The 18,202-nt window shown below is 30.4% G+C and overlaps 1 protein-coding gene across 2 annotated transcripts in view; it reads right to left on the bottom strand.

The window, feature by feature from the left end:
• Positions 1-263: 263 nt before the first annotated feature.
• Positions 264-18,202, bottom strand: part of LOC143191072 (uncharacterized) — a 63,764-nt gene continuing 45,825 nt past the window's right edge. The window contains exons 6-9 of one of the 2 annotated variants that reach the window (XM_076395766.1): positions 17,985-18,183; positions 15,622-15,811; positions 10,570-10,743; positions 264-7,025 (exon numbers count right to left, since the gene is read on the bottom strand). In XM_076395766.1, the coding sequence (XP_076251881.1) occupies positions 6,935-7,025; positions 10,570-10,743; positions 15,622-15,811; positions 17,985-18,183 (654 nt within the window). In that variant the 3' untranslated portion in view covers positions 264-6,934. Of the gene's footprint in view, positions 7,026-10,569; positions 10,744-15,621; positions 15,812-17,984; positions 18,184-18,202 lie in introns of those variants that run through there. The other variant, XM_076395767.1, reaches the window with a different exon arrangement.

Raw genomic sequence — 18,202 nt, forward strand, 5'->3', positions numbered from 1 at the left:
ATTATTTGGTAAATAAAATTTTAAACGAAAAATGCTCGCAAATCGGCTTTTTATATTTTTATTTTTTATTTTTATCTCTAATTTAAATTTTAAAAAATACTCTTAAGGATATATTCTTGAGGGTTAAGGAAATATGAAAAAATAGATTTTTTCCAATCTCTAGATTAGAATATCCCCTTAAAATAAAAACAAAGCAACTGGCGAGTAGATCGCCTATCTGCTCGACGGAAAAATGAAAATGAAAAGAAAATGAAACAAAAAAATCTTAATAATATTTAATTTTTATATTTTAGGCAGTGTGACATATCATAACACTATATTTACATCCATCGACTTTTCATTAAAAAAGAAACTTTTGCACGCATGACATTCAACTGTCCTTATTTCATAAAGGGATTTTGCACCCCGACCGACGACACAGTGCTAATACTAGTCGCAATTTCATAAGATTCTCCTATTTCTAATGTAACAAAATGTGCGGTCGTCAGATAGGGCACAAAACGGTTCTTGTAAATAAGTACAACAATGAGCAAGTTTAACAATTTTACTTTTCTTGTTTTCTTTTAGTTCTATATAAATAGGTGAAATTGTGCAGAAACGAACATATCTTATCAAATTAAGTTGTGGTTTTTTAACAGCGGCAGGGTGACTTATTTTTGGCACAGGTTAAACAGAAAGGTTCAAACATTAAATCAGTGGTAGGGAAATTGGATTTTTTACAGCAAAGTTACTATGCTAAGTTTAAGTGTAATGCGATAGGGGTGAAAAATCAACTATTTCATATCAATATCTGTTATTGAATTGATCTTTTGCTAAACAGGATGACGCAATAACTTCATTGCAAATAAAGAGAAGTATGTTGTTTTCCTTCTATTCAGAGTTCATGCGAAATAGTTGATTTTTTCTATAACGTGGCTTAGGTTATCAGCTGAGTGTAATAATTGACCTTAAAATTTTTGGAGAACTTATAATCAAAATTAACTAGTGTTTAAGAAGCGTTGATATCTGAGATCTTTGCATTGTGAACCACAAATATTTTCTTTTCCAACTTTTTTTTTAACTTATTTACTTTAGTTTTGAAACAGTATTGCTGTAATTTATTTTTTTTATATTCCTTAAGTTACGTTCGGATATTCTTTAAAATATCAGTTTTCTATAAAAAAAAACATTGCTATCGCACTTAATTTAATGATCATCAATATGAGTACTCTCGCTGAACTTCAGACAGATATTTTAAATATATCGATGCGTATTAGTCAATGAAAGAAAATATTTTTGGATAGCGTGGTCTTCTACAATTAAATGTAGTAAGATAAATCTAATTTAACTGAAATCCAATAATTTTCTTTTGTTAAAACCGTATATTATATTTTCAAAATTTTCTATTTACACTTGCACACTATAAGTGTATGTTTATTCCATATAATTTTCTTAACTCCAGACTTTTACTCTACTGAGCTTTTAGAATTGTCATAGATGGCGATGTGATTCTATTTAATCATATTCAAACGAATATTGGATTTTCAAGCAACTGTTTCAGTATGACACATTAAGAATATATACTAGTTTTGAATATTGCTTGACGAAAATGAGTTTTGGTTGTTTGTTCTGGATGTTTGCACCCACAGAATTGAGAAGAAATTGGGATCTATATTTTTACGTGTTAATTCCCAGTCTGTCCTATTAGATATTGCTATGGGTGAAAAAGATAGGTATAAGAAATTGCTTTGTTTCTGTTTTCTTAGAGGTCGGTTGCATTGACGTTTAGCATATTGATTCTGAACTACAAAACGAAAGTATTTAAAATGATAACGTATGTGATACTTAGATTACTACATCAATACAATATAGTGTATATAACTTAAGCATAGTTCTCATTATTCGTTAGTTTTTAGTTTAATATCTAACACTGATAGACATTATATATTTTTACACTACACATATTTATTGTTCGGCATTTTTAAAATTAGCGAGGATGATGTCGCACGCTTCGGGCTGTTCTAATTTTAAAAACGATGAATCAATTCACATAACCGTCTGCGTATAAATCTTCATTTCAAAAATCCGAATAGAACTGGTGGAATGTTGGTCTTAAAAATTATCGAACGTCATACAAGTCAGTCAGTCGCTGAATTGTGGATTATGTTTCTATCGAGACAGAGAGTGTCATTTCCACGGTGACTAGATTCGAAAGATATTCTGACCTGTAGAGAAAATATGTTTTCAAAGTAAACATACTCAAGGCTGTAATATTTATAGCATAAATATGATAAAGGTATTTTGTTTATTTTGGTTTAAATAAATAGCATATCGATAATTATATCGTAGCGCCTATAATGATAAACAATTTTTATATATTAAAGATATCCATAGGTATTTATAATATGGTAATACACAAACCATACGAAGCTTTCGGCCTTTGGAAACTACTTGACATTTTTTAAGTTTTAACAGAACATCAATCATCAAGTAACGTTTAGCTAAAATTGTTTTTACACATTTACCCTGTATATACCATTATATACATTTTGAACATGTAACATTCCTATACTTATTTTAGAATTGAAATTATTAGTAGTTGCGTTATTCGTCATCTTCAAATCAAATGTACCTAATTGATATGTAGTTTGACAACCAAAAAAAGAAAACAAACATCGAGTTAGTTCATTGTTTGGGTAATGGAATATTGTATATAGCATTTGTACAATGTAGTAGGTCATAGGAGGGATTTGATATATTTTTCTAAGATACTTGCAGTAGATCTTTAACATAACCTAACTAATTTTGATATATTATTGACAGACTATCCCATTTATTTATATCTTGCAAAACATTCCCATCCTTTGACCTAATATATATCAATTACAAACAAAACATTGTATTATCATACCGAACAATTGTGTACAAAAAAAAATTAAACTTATTGTATCTCATCGCCATCTTTTATAGGTACTGTACATTCATTACCATTAACAGAAAGTACAAAAAACCCATGAAGTAAATGATATCGAATACGTCAATTGTAGCTCATTATTCGATTTCTCATATTCATCTACTTCATCCAAGAACGAATTGATATAATCACGAATGTTAAAATAATCACAAACATTATTTTAAGTGTTTGTTGAAATAGAGTCTCGTTTTGAGTGTTTTTAAATCGAAACTTATTTAAAAAATTTTTTTTGAAAATAATACGAACCAAATAGGTCTTGCTGTTTATTACAGATCATCAACAGAAATATTATATACAAAACGAAGAATATACTCATTAAACAAAAGGTTACTGTTCAACGGCGTCTTATAGTGCATACACCCTGTATATTGTAGATTATAAATATAGATTAATAATAAAACCCAGAATAAATAAATAAAAATAATTTCAGGTACTAAATCTGCATTTGTAATGACAGCTTATATAATAAAATAAAATATCTCTGAGTTTATTACTTTTCGGAAACTAGAAATACAGATAAAATGGAAATAACTGACTCATTTTAAAGGTTAATTTCTACAACTAGCTGTCAATTATATACAGAGTTTAGATGTTTTTGCTATAGAATGGCGCTAAAACAATACTAAAAGAAAAAGGAACAGCGCTTAGTTTCTGTTTCAATAAATATAGAGAAGTGCTTAACGTTCGTGGTCTATAATAAAATCGACGAGACCTCAAATTAGTAACATATTCGTGAAAACCAAATATTCCTTTTTAGGCCGGTAAGAGCCCTAACAATCTTAAATATCACTAAGGACAGGACAAAACTACTGCATAAAATCAAACCTGTATATCGGCGAGACAAAGTTTTCCATTACGAATTAATTTTAATAATAGTGCATATTATATCGCTAAATTATAAAGTGAACTCTCGTTTTCGCTAAATTACAGCAACGTGGAAGAGTTAAAATTGTTCAACAAAGTCGATTGATGGTTTTATGGGTAGTTTGTCCTGCGTATGGAACATGTTAACTTGTCTAGCTTAAGAACTACAATAAAAAATCGTTTCTGTCTCCGAATATTTCGTAATTATAGGGCGTGGACCTTTTTAGTATTAGTTATTGTTATTTTTTAAGTATATTATAATACCATAAAATAAACAAGTATTATTTGAAATAATCTGTATACAAATTAATTTTGCCTTTTGAAAACATATATGTCTCCATCTTTCGGTTGGAATTAGAGTTACTGTACTGTAGACGATTGTTTTGATTAGTTAATTTGAGTCAGAACAGTTTCAAATAATTTTAAATGGAGATAAGATAATTCAAATAAATAAAAAAGGGTATTTAGAAACATTCAATGAACTGAGTTGAAAATATTTCAGTAATATTGAGAAACTATTGGATTTATCAAGCTTGTTTTTAGATTGATTTTTTCTAAAGAACTTAATAATAGCTTTGTTTAATGTCAAGAAAGAGTAATTAAAAAAAAATCTTATTCCCTGGATGGGGAATTGTTCTTGTGCATTAGTCTCCGGTTGATAATCAGCTGACGTTTTTAGTGCCCACTTATTTTGGTTTTTCACAGTGATTTTTACTGAAACATAGATAGCAATTTTTCAACCAATTCGACATGTAAATACAACGAATATGAATGGTTCTGATAGTAAACATTATATTATTTTTTTCGGAAAAAATATTACTAATACTAAAATGTCCACAACTAAGGCATAATCGGGACATACACCAATCACGAATTTAGAATTATACATGTATCAACACTGATACATGGACCGCTGTCTTTATCGCGATTGAAAATACGACGTACTCAATTTATTTTAAATATTCCTATCTTTTTCGTAAGTAAACTTAACCTAACTTATGCGAGTGCAGGAACTGATATCGTCGACCTTCTTTACTCTGCAAATAGTTTAAACGATAGAGAAGTTCGAACACAAATATTATTAACATTGATATTCTATGATAAAATAATGTAATTAATCATTATATGAAATCTAACTCTTTAATAACATAGTTAAGCGACATTTTTGTGAAGAATGAAACTAGTTCATTTTATTTCAATTTAAGACATATTTTTGAAGTACTTGCCATTTTACTTAAGGAGTTTTATATCATAAATTTTATATTAAATTGTATTTTAATTATTAATTTTTAAATTATAAAACATACTTAAATTAATGTTTACTAAGATGTTACCCTACCATGACCAATCATGACAATACGTTTAAAGATGTGACAATGAGAAGTGAAATTGTATTCCAAAATTGGTATAATAAACCAATGCAATATTGTTATTAAAACTTGTATAATTAATGTAAAAGTATTAGCCGATTTGATTATAAATTAACAGTTTCAACACCATTAACCTTACTTTTACCTAAAATTTTTATATTTATATTTACTTCCTACAATATATATATTATCAACAGAGACATTCATTAATAACAGGTAAATTATTAGAATCTAAACACAAAATAATTTTTATATAGTTCGTTATAAATATCACGATGTAAACTACAAATCTGTCGAAAATGATGAATAATAAGTATGAATTAGCCCTGTCTGACAAAATTTTCGCATTGAAAAGTATATTACTTCCTTCGTCGTATTTACAATCACATTACCGTTGATCGACAGCATCGATTAAATATTAATTGTTTTTAGATAAGTCAACAACTAGTTAACAGCCACTAAAAAATACGTCCGACGGCACACAACACACTTAACACGGAGGAGTAGTAGATCGAGGGGCAAGGGCACACATTTGTCGGATTTGTATCACTCCGGACAGGTTCGATGGTTTCCGGAAGCGCGGCCAAGATTTCCAGTTCCAATGGCGGGGGTTCTGCGTCGACGTTCGACAGTGATCGGTACCGATTCGGTTCCTTTCGGGATGGGAATCGTACGCGACTGGTTATTAGTTTCGTTTTTTATCGTATTAATAACGTATTCCATTCGTATTCGGAAACACACCTACCTACATTTTTAACATCTAATAATTGCGATAACACTGTTTTGTTTTAATTAAGGTAAATGTAATATATAGTGGGGGGTTTGAACAGTTTATCTCCCTGTGGGATTATAAAAGTAAGAACTGAATAATCAACATCGACAATAGGAATCAAATTTTACGGTAGACGGTTACGGTTTCTTATAGAAAATATAAAAATTCCACTAAATTGTATTATATTGATTATCATATCGTTGCAATCTTTATTCTTCATAGTGAAGTTGCTAATATTAGTTTGTAAATCCTATTTAGTTCTGATAGTTTTAAATTAGTACTAAATTTTATTTCGAGATGTTTTAAGATTTAAATGGTGGTGTATATTATTTTAAATGTAACTATTGTATTGAAATGTATTCCCTCTATTTCTACTAGTAACTAATATAATAATTTATTTTAGTTTAATACTTTAATTAACTCAACTGTTACTTAAAATGAGCAAATAAAATAATTAATAATCTGCCCTTTTTTGAGAATGCTCTACTAGAAAACAAACTAATACGTACCATATCTGTGGTGTTAATGAGTTTAGTGGAGTTTTCTCATCTACCTTTTCTGAATATTCAGTTTTTACATTCATAAAGTATTATTTCACAAGTTTCTTGTTTATTTGCGGGAGTTGTACGAATCCCGATCCGAATACGGAAGAAAACATCATTCTAACTACTAGTTACTATGTACATGGTACCACCTGCTGAACGATAACCGCAGAAGATTTTCGACGGAACAACAACGGTAAACAGTTGATGGGATCAACGAAAAATAAAAACTGCCTAGTGTAGTTTTTGGTTATGTTCACATTACGCACTCGTCTTCGTGATAATAACCGTCGTCGTCGTCGAGCAGTTCGGGCGGAGGGGGTGGTAAAGAAAGCGCGCGCATCGGCACCGGCGGTCTCGTCAGTGAGTAGGTTTCGTCTTGGACGATGGCGTCGTCGGTCCGATTTGTTGCTGCCCCTCGTTTCTGCCACTATCAGTGTTTGTATTCGGGGTAGCGCTTCGGGCGGTGAATGGTAGCATGATCCGGATGTGGTTGTGGGTGTGGAGGACCGGGTACTGGAGCTCTAATAAATGAAAATTAACATCATTAGCACATATGACTAAAAATGGTGAAGGAGCAAATGGAGTGGTTGAAAAATTATGATGTTTTGTAGATGTAGTGATACAGTGACTTATATGAAGCCATATAATGGTTTTTATTAGCCTTACGTTTTGAGGATAATTATCACCATGTATCTTGTACATGTATTATCATGTATTTTGATCAGCGATATCTATTGGTGAAAATGCAATGTATCTGAACATAACCTGATTGTTAATTTCGGTTTGGGTATTTTTTTACATCCAATAACAATTTTCCATTTAGATTTAAAGAGGAAGACTTGAAGGGTTTGGCTTACCAGTTGGTACCAATAATAAAGCTAACTTTTTCGATTTTGATAAAGTTGAAGCTGGGAAAGATTGGATCATAGGGCTTTTGACTAGACATTCTGAATTATATATAAGAAATCCAGAAAATACATCAGCCGCGTGAGCTGCAGGTTTCAACAAGTTAGTTGTTGAGAAGCTTTTAAATTTTTTGGGGAATGTTTATGACGAGCATAATTTGACTTCCGATCAAGTTTTTAATTGTGATGAAACAGGAGTGTCTGTTGTGCCTAAAACCAAATCAAAAATATTAGCTAAAAGAGGCCGTAGACAAGTAGGTTCAATAGTACCCTCTGAAACAAGAACAATAACAGTCGAAATGTATTTTAGTGCTGCCGGGCACTATATATCCCCAATGTGGGTTTTTCCTAGGAAAAGAATTAATTCAGACTTAATGTTGAATATTCCACCAGGAGCTTGGGGTGTATGCAGTGAGTCTGTGAGACATTGATCACGTTGTGAAACAGTTGTTGATCGGCCAGTACTATTGCTACTTGATGAGCATAGGGTCACAGAGAATTTGGAATTAATAAACAAAGCAAAACCAAACGGAGTCATACTCGTATGTTTTCCACCACATACCACCTATCGATTGCAAGTCGCCGATGTTTTATGTTTAAGCTGTTTCGACATGGCTCCGTAGTAATCCAGGAATGGTAGTAACAATGCGGCAAATAGCTGAACTTTTCGGTAAAACCTTCATTCATGCTACGATGTCGACAGCCGTTAATGGTTTTAAACCAACTGGAATCTGGCCGCTTGATCCCACTCTTTTATTTCAAACAGTGTCTTCATTGCCTCTTCGACAACAGATATTCCTGTTTCTACCATAACAGTATTGCCGGCTCCAATTATCTACGACATTGACTAATGAAGCAAAGTAGTTAAAAAATAAAAGGACGGAAAGTTGAGAAGTAAAGAATGCTGTTCTAAAAATAATTCACCATAAACAAAGTACATATCCATCCAGATCCAGGTGAATCTGTTAGAATTAAATGGAATAATGTCGGGAAACGTATAAAAAGCACCTGTTCCGAAAAAAGAGGTCATAAAGAAAACACTCCATGTTTGTATTGTGGAGGTCTTTATTTAGAATCATCTGAAGGTTTGATCGCTTGCTTCAATTATCATAAATGAGCACATTGTGTCTGCGCAGGAGTTGACGATGGTAACGATGAAGTTATACATGTTTGTTAGCTCTGTCAACACAATTAGTATGATAATGTCATACCCCCTGTATGAGGTAAGATAGGGAGATTTGCCTTTTATTTCTTTTAGCAATATTAAGACTGATCCTTTTGTCTGATGTTCCCAGTTGTCTGAAATTTGCTAGTCTAATTACCAAGGATAATTATAATAATAAATATGTTTACAAAACTATACGATTCTTTGATATATTATGCTTTGAAGCTCAGCTTCACTGTCATGCCCCGCCTTTCCCTAGTGATATTAAACGTCCTATATAGGATCTCAATATTCAGGCATTTTGTAAACAATTTCTTTAATATGCCCTGCCCTGCTGTAACGGCTACATAAGTATATGATTTGGCTGTCACACGGCTTTGGAATGCCAAAAAAGTGTGAAAATGGGTTGTTAATTTGATTGCTGCCAAACCAACATCTTTCTTTCAAGACAGCATTGCCAGAAGTATAGGAAAAAATGTTGAAAATGGTAGCAAACATTTTGATTAAAATACATTGTACCATATCTTTAAAAATAAATATCTTTTTAAATTTAGCCTGAAGTGAATGAACAGAAAATAATATTGAAAAAGTAAATTGTATTATGTAAGTAACAATATAAATATATCAGATATGGAGAGTTATTGAGAGCATATTGAGCATACATTATTATTATATTAAACCACTATATACATTACTATGAATAATACTATTATCTCACGCGAATGCATTAAAAATATAAGGAAACACCAATTGAAATATTGAACAATATAGATTTGGAACTGAAATGACATAAGGGAACGCTCATGAATCAAGTTTAGTTTTAAGAGTCAAACCGTTTGAGCTTCTTTAGTTTCATAGTGAAGTCTATTTAATAGAAAAAGAAATATAGAAAAGCCCTAACTGGTAGGTGGCATAATGCGTTATTTCGTTATAAGCGAAATAAGAAGATAAGTTGTGATCAAGTTGACAGTATCTTTAGTTAATGTCTATGTTAAAGCGCCTAAATAATTTAGAATGACGATTGCGCATAATCCTAATTGGTTTTTCGCAAAATAAAACGATAACTAGTAAGTACAATAGGACAATAGGACGGAGGAAGAAGGTAAAGAATTAATAAACGAGCAGGTAGAAAGATAAAAGGCCGTATAAAATGAAGTTAGGTTCAAGAGAAAATCAAATTTTAAACTAAAAGTGTTAATCCAGAGACACAGATTACAAGGGTTTGAACATGTTTATTGAATGAAACGTGAAAGAATTCCATCAGTCACAGACTTCTGTAAAGGGATCGACCTTCCGGATGGAAAACGCAACGAAAAGCCCAAAAATGTATTGATCACAGAGAGCTATCTGAAATTAGGAGGTTAACAATATCTTAAAGTACTAACAACAGCATATTAGCTGGAAAGTAAAGGCCTTCCCTATGTTCTTATTATGTATTGATGATAATGTTCTTTTTGTATGTACGTATGCTCCAAAATTCAAAAGGATACATTTTGGTTTGTTGGTTTTTTAAATTAGAAGGGATGAAAAGTCGAAACTCTATTGTAGATTTATCGAAAATTGTTAAGATTTGGATAAGATAGGTAGATGAATTTATCATCTACCTATCTATATATCTATCATCATAGATAAAGTGCTAAAAGAAACATTACAATTAAAATAGGTAATTTAAGAAAAATATTATCAATTTTTTTTGTACTGCATATTCTTATAGTTTTTTTTTACAGATGTATCCAATAAATAATTGTATTTTATCATAATTTTATTACCAAAGCATCTCATTTTTTAGTCATTTTGTTACCCTCACTCTCTAAATATTTGTTAGCACTGAAGGATCTATTTACTTTTAATTTCCTAAAAATCTTGTCGATGGTCAGATTTTGAATTAGTAAATAAAGATGTCATAGGTAAATGTTGACCTTATTTGTCTAGAACATGTATTGCTTGCTATATTATAAAAGTAACTAGAAATATACTTCACTTTTCCGTTCATACCTTGCTATGCTGGGTGGTTCTTCGCTAGTAGAGCTGCTAGGCGAAGGAAAATATTCCCTTGGCGGTGGCCCTCCAGTACTTACTCCTCCTGTTCCGGATGCCCCAGGATGACCGCCCACTGTATCCTCACTGGCCCAACGGGCTAGCTGCTGTTGAGCTTGAATAAATTCATCACTAGAAAATGAGCAAAATATGGCAGAACTACCGAACAAGACACGGTAGTACACTGACAACTACATCTACTGGAAATCATTACTTTTAGATTCTGAATTTCAGTAGTTTTATTATGTATTATGTATTATTTATTTAATATGACATTACGTAGTATTTTCTATCGTCAATGCACTTTACTTGTAATTATAGCAGTTAGTACTTGTAATTATAATATAATATATCTCTAATAATGTTGTAGAGAGTTTTACAAATTGATAAAATTATAGTGATCTAAATTAAAATTTAACTAAAATATACTTCGTGTAATGATATTGCTATGTTAATACCTAATTCTATTTTATTACAACTTGAGGATTAAGCCAGAATTATTGAAAAGTGGAGATTCTAGTTAATTATGAAAATCAATTGGATATTCTGTTCTCTTATCTGTCCATTCAATTTTAATTTATTAAATTTGGATAAATATTGTTTGAGAAATAATTCACGGAATTGCTACAATATCATTTTCGGGTAATGACTTACTAGGATCTCAAGAAATATACAAGCCGTTGTTTTTGGATTTTACATCATAATTAGATATGGTTTATAGCTGCCATTGAGAATTTCAACAAAGTTGCAATTTAGTTCTATAGTGAAAAGGGAGCAATTTCTACTTTAAGTGTTATTAACCCTGAAAATGTTATCGCAGTAAAGAATAAGTTGAATAGACAAAACAATTATCTATAAACATTTACATACATTTGTAGAATTTACATTTCAAAAACTTGTTTGAGTTTATGTTCCATTATCAGATAAATTTACAGAAAGGAGATCGATGAAACTTTTTAGATGTTTGCTAAGAAAGTTTAATATAGATACAAGAACTTAAAAAAACACCTAAGGCGGTAAGAAAACAGTGGGCAATTAACAAAGTTATATACATATAGCGTAGAAGATAGTTAGCTACCTCTAAAGGATATGTTGAAAATTATTTACAGTATTTACTTTGATAGCAATTATAAGGATAGTTGACTGATGGCTTTTCAATTATGAGAAAAAAAAAAGAATAATATAAGAATAAGAAAAATTGTAGTCACATAAACAGAAACTCGAAACTATGAGGGATCTTAGTTATACGGGGTAAAATCAGTATGAGTCTCCATGGAAATCCTTAAAAGAAATTAGAAGCGCTTTTATTTGTAAGGAACTACTCAAGAATTAGCCAACACATAGGCAACTTTAAGAAAAATATTGGGTGAGCATATATTAGGTGCTTGCATGTATTTTGATCAGCGATATCTATTGATTAAAATGTAAAGTATCAATGTAAAGAACTATTTATTGAGATGCTCTTTATCCTAATAATATATTAATTGCAGCTGTACATGTTAATTATATAAACAGGGATTCCTCCATTGGTTTGATGTCAATGACAAAGAGCGGCTCGGACTCTCAAACTGTCAAAAGTTTTCAGATAGCCTAGCAGTTAACGAATCAACTGTTTCCAGACATTTATATGGTATGGGAAAAGGAAGACAATTTACTACCATACGAAATTACTAAAAGTGTTATTTCGAAATGCTTACTAAGGGCGATAATTAATTAACAATATTTTTAAGTAAGGAACAATATTTTTTTGGATCCGGTATCGTTAGGTTGTAGCAAATATATTATATACCAGAAATATACATATATAGTACGTAGTAGATTGATACATGATGAAAATGAATTCATAGTATTTAATAATTACATAATATTCCTATTTTTGGAATTTATCTAACAAGGCTTTTAACTGGCAGTTTTCAGTTTTATTCGTTGAATCTGAAAGTAATTTTTTCCTAAACACATTTTACAAAAGCCTCTACTTACAAGCAGTACGCCAACATAACATGATTATGTCACGAGCCAAAATAGGTAAAAAAGTTGAAAAAATACCGGTATTCACGAACTACTTTCTTGAATAAACGTATACCGTTTAAGTGTACCTATTAAAGCCAATTTTATTGTTATATACAAAACATATAAAAATGTTAAAAACAGACAATATTATAATTAAGATATAATAATAATAAATAGATCAAAAATCATCCAAGAAAAATGAATAAAATGAAAGCTTTTATTTCAAAATGATTATTTTGCAAAAATGAATAGGTTTCTAATACGTTTTTTGCTATCAAAAATGACACAAGGATTCATAGAATTATTGAGGTAGATTTGAAAGAAATTGGGCTTGTATTCTAGGCTATATTATATATTATAGCCTATATTAGAGAGCATGAGTAATATTTTGTTAAAATTGAGGGTTTCAGAAAGTTGCATGTAAAACCAGTTCACAACTCACTGACAATGGAGCCAATTATGCATTTTATTATTAGTATGGATAATATTTAGATTAATAATCATGATTTTCTGCATCAAAAGAAGATAACTAAGATTGTTGTAAACCAGGTTCTTTCGGTTCGAAGCTAGTTATGTTAGGCGTTAGGAGAAATTAAAGTTCAGGAGAAGTCGACCAAACATTTGTTATTTAGGATTTAAAAACATTTTTATTCATGTTTTATATCTAGTAAAACATTATGTTCCAATTTTTATTGTAATTAGTGTGTTTTTGACTTTTTTATGATTTCACAGAGAATGAAGTATATTTCGATAGTCTTCTGTATTCCCATTTTAGTGATGAAACCAATATTATTCAGAAAAATAATGGAGATACTACATGACTTTGACCACAAACCGGAAGAATGCCGGTTTAGATCTCAACTAAATTTGATAAGTCATTTCATAACTAAACGCTACTAATGGAATCATAGTAAGATGCTTGAAGAATAATTTTTAGAGAAACACGTTAAGCTTCCAGAGTTGTTCCAAGTAAGGGCCAGTCTATACAGTTGAAAGCAGAATGAAAATCAATGAAAACGACAGTCGCACGCTTTTCACATCGAATACTTTTCTCCATAAACTGGCGAAGTGTCAAAGTCTTATCTAAACAATTGCGATTCGGTAAAAGTCCTCCTGTTCTTCTCGATCTTTTATTACTGATATGATAAAATATAATTGTAATGTCCTTCAAGACGTATCTCAAACTATAACATTTTGTTTTTCTATCGAATGACAAAACTTACTGAATGAGTTAATATGTGTATTAATATTTTTAATTTTTAAGGTATTGCTATTGATTTAAGTTAAATCCATAGTTGAGTATACAGAAAGAATGTAGTAGAGTACAGGTGAAAGAAGTATTGCGGCTATAAGTATCATGAAAATTTTGACTGATTGTCTCTGCTCATATTTCATTTATCCTTGGGTACGGAGTTTAACACACATACTTCCATATTATAACTCCTATAGGTACATTAAAAAAACCTTTTTTCTCCGAATTTTAGTACTCCCTTAAATTCTTTTTTTGGATTCTCCTGAATTTGATCAAGATACATTATGACATATAAAGTAAAGAGTCAACAAAGCCGAAAACAACATGAAATAACATTAGTGATAGGTATATATAATAATGAACTTAATGACATAATTGTTCACATAATGACGAAGTATTTGTACTGGAAAGTTCATAGCGAATAGTTAGATATTAAACTTGAGGTGTATTGGACAAAATCCTTAGATCCGTTTAGATAGTGTGTCAATTATAAAAATAGTATGACCGCGGAGTATTTTGAAAATTCAGGCATCTTTAGACATTACTTAAATCAGTAGATATTTGATATCGTATCAATATTTAGTTACCAATTTCAGTCAATATCCGAGTTCCCACAAACAGCTATTCATGATATAATTCGTTTAGTAATGAGTGTAAAGTTTTTCGACGGTTACGTTTAAAATGTACGTTTTAGTGTCGTAATCTGGTTGAAAAAAAAACTTTGATAAATAGTAATTGTTAATAAATGCATTAGATTTAAAATCCCGGAATATAAATTACCACGCTTAGTATCTAAGTGTTCAAAGGTAGTAGAAGGAAGAAGTCAAGCTTCCAGTTATTTCAGTAAATTTTCCACGACTTGTGAAGAACTTGTTCTGCATTATGTTAATGCTGTCATTCAGCTGTTTGACAAGATGAATAGGCTAATAAATTATAGTGAGCGGCGATTTTTTTGCTACCTTTCAAAATATAGTAGTATACTGGACTATTTTTCTAAAGATAACGTTACGCCAGGGCTTCATCACCGGAGAAGAGCTTGAGAACAACAACCAAGAAAAGCAATTATAAGAAATAGGCAAATATAGGAAATGTTACTATGAACAATATATAGACAATCAGAAAGCTACAAAACGAAAATAATAAAATAAATATAATAAATAAATAGACCAAGGCATGGAGAATAAAAGTCAACGAGAGTATTGAATATTGAATTCACTTACAACCAAATAGTTCATATACCAATAGATATGAATAATAAAATCTAAATTATCTTTATATAATAATATTCTGCGAGAAGTAGTATTTATTTTTACTTTATTACATAATACAAGTATTTCGTAATAAAGCCCTCAGAAGATCTTAGAGAAATTAAGAGATGAGGATGAAAAGTCATGAGGAAATATACCATTGCCATGTACACAATGCTGCAACTTTTGACAAAACTGAAATAAGATGCAGGCTCAAGAGAACCAAAACCTGTGATCTTGTGTAGTTGTGTAGTGAAACGTATTAAAGGTTAAAATACTGAAAACTGCTACAACTTTAGTTTTATTTTACTAGAGATTAAGTAAGGGCCAATGAAGTTTAAGTCACTGTAGAGACAAATTGTAAGTTAACGACTAGTAATAATATATTATTAAAAAATGTTATGTTGTTTTGTAATAAAAGCTTTCATCATATAAATTTAAAAATAGAGATGTTGATAAAATGAGTAAAGCAAGCAAATGCATGATGCCCATTTCCTTTACCTTTCGCTGTCAGGAGTGTCTTGACAGCCACCACCACCCCGATCATGGTCGGCGCTTTCGTATATTCCTTCCTCTTCGGCTTGACGATCTCGATGTGATTGCGGGTATAGTAGTCGTGCGGAAGGTTGTCGATATCGACCGTAGACGAAACGAGAATCCCGATGAGATTGGTGTGAACTTTCGCTGCAAGCTGTGTTAATAAATTACATATGTTAGTAATGTTTTCATGTTATTTTAATATTGTGACAATCACGTTAATATATTTCTAAGTAATAGATGTTGCAATTAATTTATAGCGTTCTCTTGACAGGAAAACTGTTTATTTAAAATTAATTAAAAATAATATTATTAAATATATTATCTATCCATTTTTAGGGCAAAAGAAGACTCCCATCCCATAAATCTTCTTGTTCTTGTACCGACAGGTGATGTACAAAATAATTGAAAAGTTATATTATACAAAATACAACATGTGACAAAGCCTAAATTATGCTTATATAAATTACGATATTGTTCCTGCTAATTAAATTAAATTTATGGAATTGATCTCGTTTTGGGATAGTGTGACTCTTAGAAGGAACAATGAAATGGCATTTGCTTTGAACAATGAAATTGCATTTTAAAACGTTGAGTTTAAATTTATATTGCTTTATATTGTAATCAATAGCTGTATATTTATTTAACAACAGTACATTTTTAACGGTGAGAACGGTGAGTAAGTTACGTAGATTATGTACAATTTATTAACATGTACAGTAATTAACATGACATTCATATCGTTATCAATTATGTAGTAATTATATATTTTTAGACATGAACAATTTTTTTTTGTTAGTTATCGCTAGAAAAAGTTATCGGTTTATTAAGTCAATTAAACGTTCTCATCAACGAAAGTGCTGTCACAGTGGAAACAGAAATATAATGTACGATTTGTTGGAGTATTCACTCCATTAACCAGATTTGGTTCGCTATTACTATACATTAACTTAATGGAGTATTATTATCCGATAAAATCTTAATTTATAAAAGGTCTTATGAAATATTTTTTATAATTTCAAATTCTGAAATAATATTTTATATAAATTTGGCAAAAATAAAAATTTCAAATAAAATATATAGACCTTGTACTGTTAAGAAATATATATCACAATTTAATTAAAATTTAAATTTAATTAAATAAAATGTATAGATAGATGATATCTTACTAATTTAAAGTTTTACTGATTGAATGGTTTTATTTTCGAATAGTGTTAAATAATTTTGATTCTGTGTTATACTACATAATATTATAATTAATAAAAAATTATTTTTGTTTATCATTATACATTTATTTATTTAGTTAGTTTAATTAAAACAAATTGTTAATTTAGCTTTATTGTATTTCGCTGACCAAGGGTTGTATAATTGAATAAAAGCATATGCACAGATATAACTAATTATTAACTAAATCTATAACTGGCTACTATTTTTTCTTGATAATGTTCTTAAAGTGTAAATCTAAAATTTCATATTTAAACTTAATTAAGCATTTCATGGATGTGATTCCACCGGTAATGCTTTCTTGATGTTTTTTTCGCAGACCCTTAGATCTTTGTGGATGTCCTCATTTCTAATATACCATGGGGAGTCAACAACGCAGCGAAAAATATTGTTTTGACCAGTTTGGATCATGTTAATATTAGATTTCTTTATGGAACCCCATAATGGTACCCCATAGGTCTACAGTGGTTTCCAAATTTGTTTATATAATGACAGTTTACTGTGGAGAGTTAATTTGCAATTGTCGTCCAAGCAACTACTACATTTTTTTGAGTCTCTGCTCGATTCTTTTTAACATGCTCTTTATCGAGTGAAATATTTCTTTTGCCAAATATCATGGCGGACTCTGAAGGTAACCCTTTTTAATTACATTTCATTAGCCTGCAGCATTTTCACTTTCTTTTTTCTATTTTGTATTCTTTCTTTAAATATTAATATATATTTAGTTAAAAAAATTATAATAAAATGTTTTTTTTTATTTCACTTACTTTTATTATACTTAACGCAATACATAAAATGCATGCCTTTAAACTAGAATACCTCCTTAAAATAATGTAATTTGCAATTGTTTCTTCATTTTATAAAATTTGATTTTTATTTGTTACTTAACAAATTATTTTTCAAGAAAATATATAGTTTCGGAGCCATTTTTTGCTCGTATATTTTTACAACTGATCTTCAACTAAGTTGGGTAAGAGAAGTAAGTCACGCCGAATATTTGAAACTGTAGTAGTAAGAGGTCCATAAAATAAAATTCAGTTTTTATAAAATAATGCATGTCTGGCGTTCATGGAGCTTTGGACTATTGATTATAATTTATTTACCTGATGATGATTCTTGTCGATAATGTCTATCTGCCTCCGTCTCTGACATGCGAATATCTTCAGAACCACTGGGACTCATATGGCGCGAATGATGTTCCAGTTGTCTGATAAGATCCTCTAAGTTCCTAATTCGTAAAGTTCCGCAAGGTGGAACTTCATCTTCATCTTCCTCTTCATGTTCTATCACCACTTCGTGTAGCTAGTAAAGTAATTGAGAA

This window comes from Rhynchophorus ferrugineus, unplaced genomic scaffold (genome assembly GCF_030347505.1).
Source record: "Rhynchophorus ferrugineus isolate W39M unplaced genomic scaffold, kcgeb_rfMv2 rfM2, whole genome shotgun sequence".
In the NCBI taxonomy this organism is placed as follows: Eukaryota; Metazoa; Arthropoda; class Insecta; order Coleoptera; family Curculionidae; genus Rhynchophorus; species Rhynchophorus ferrugineus.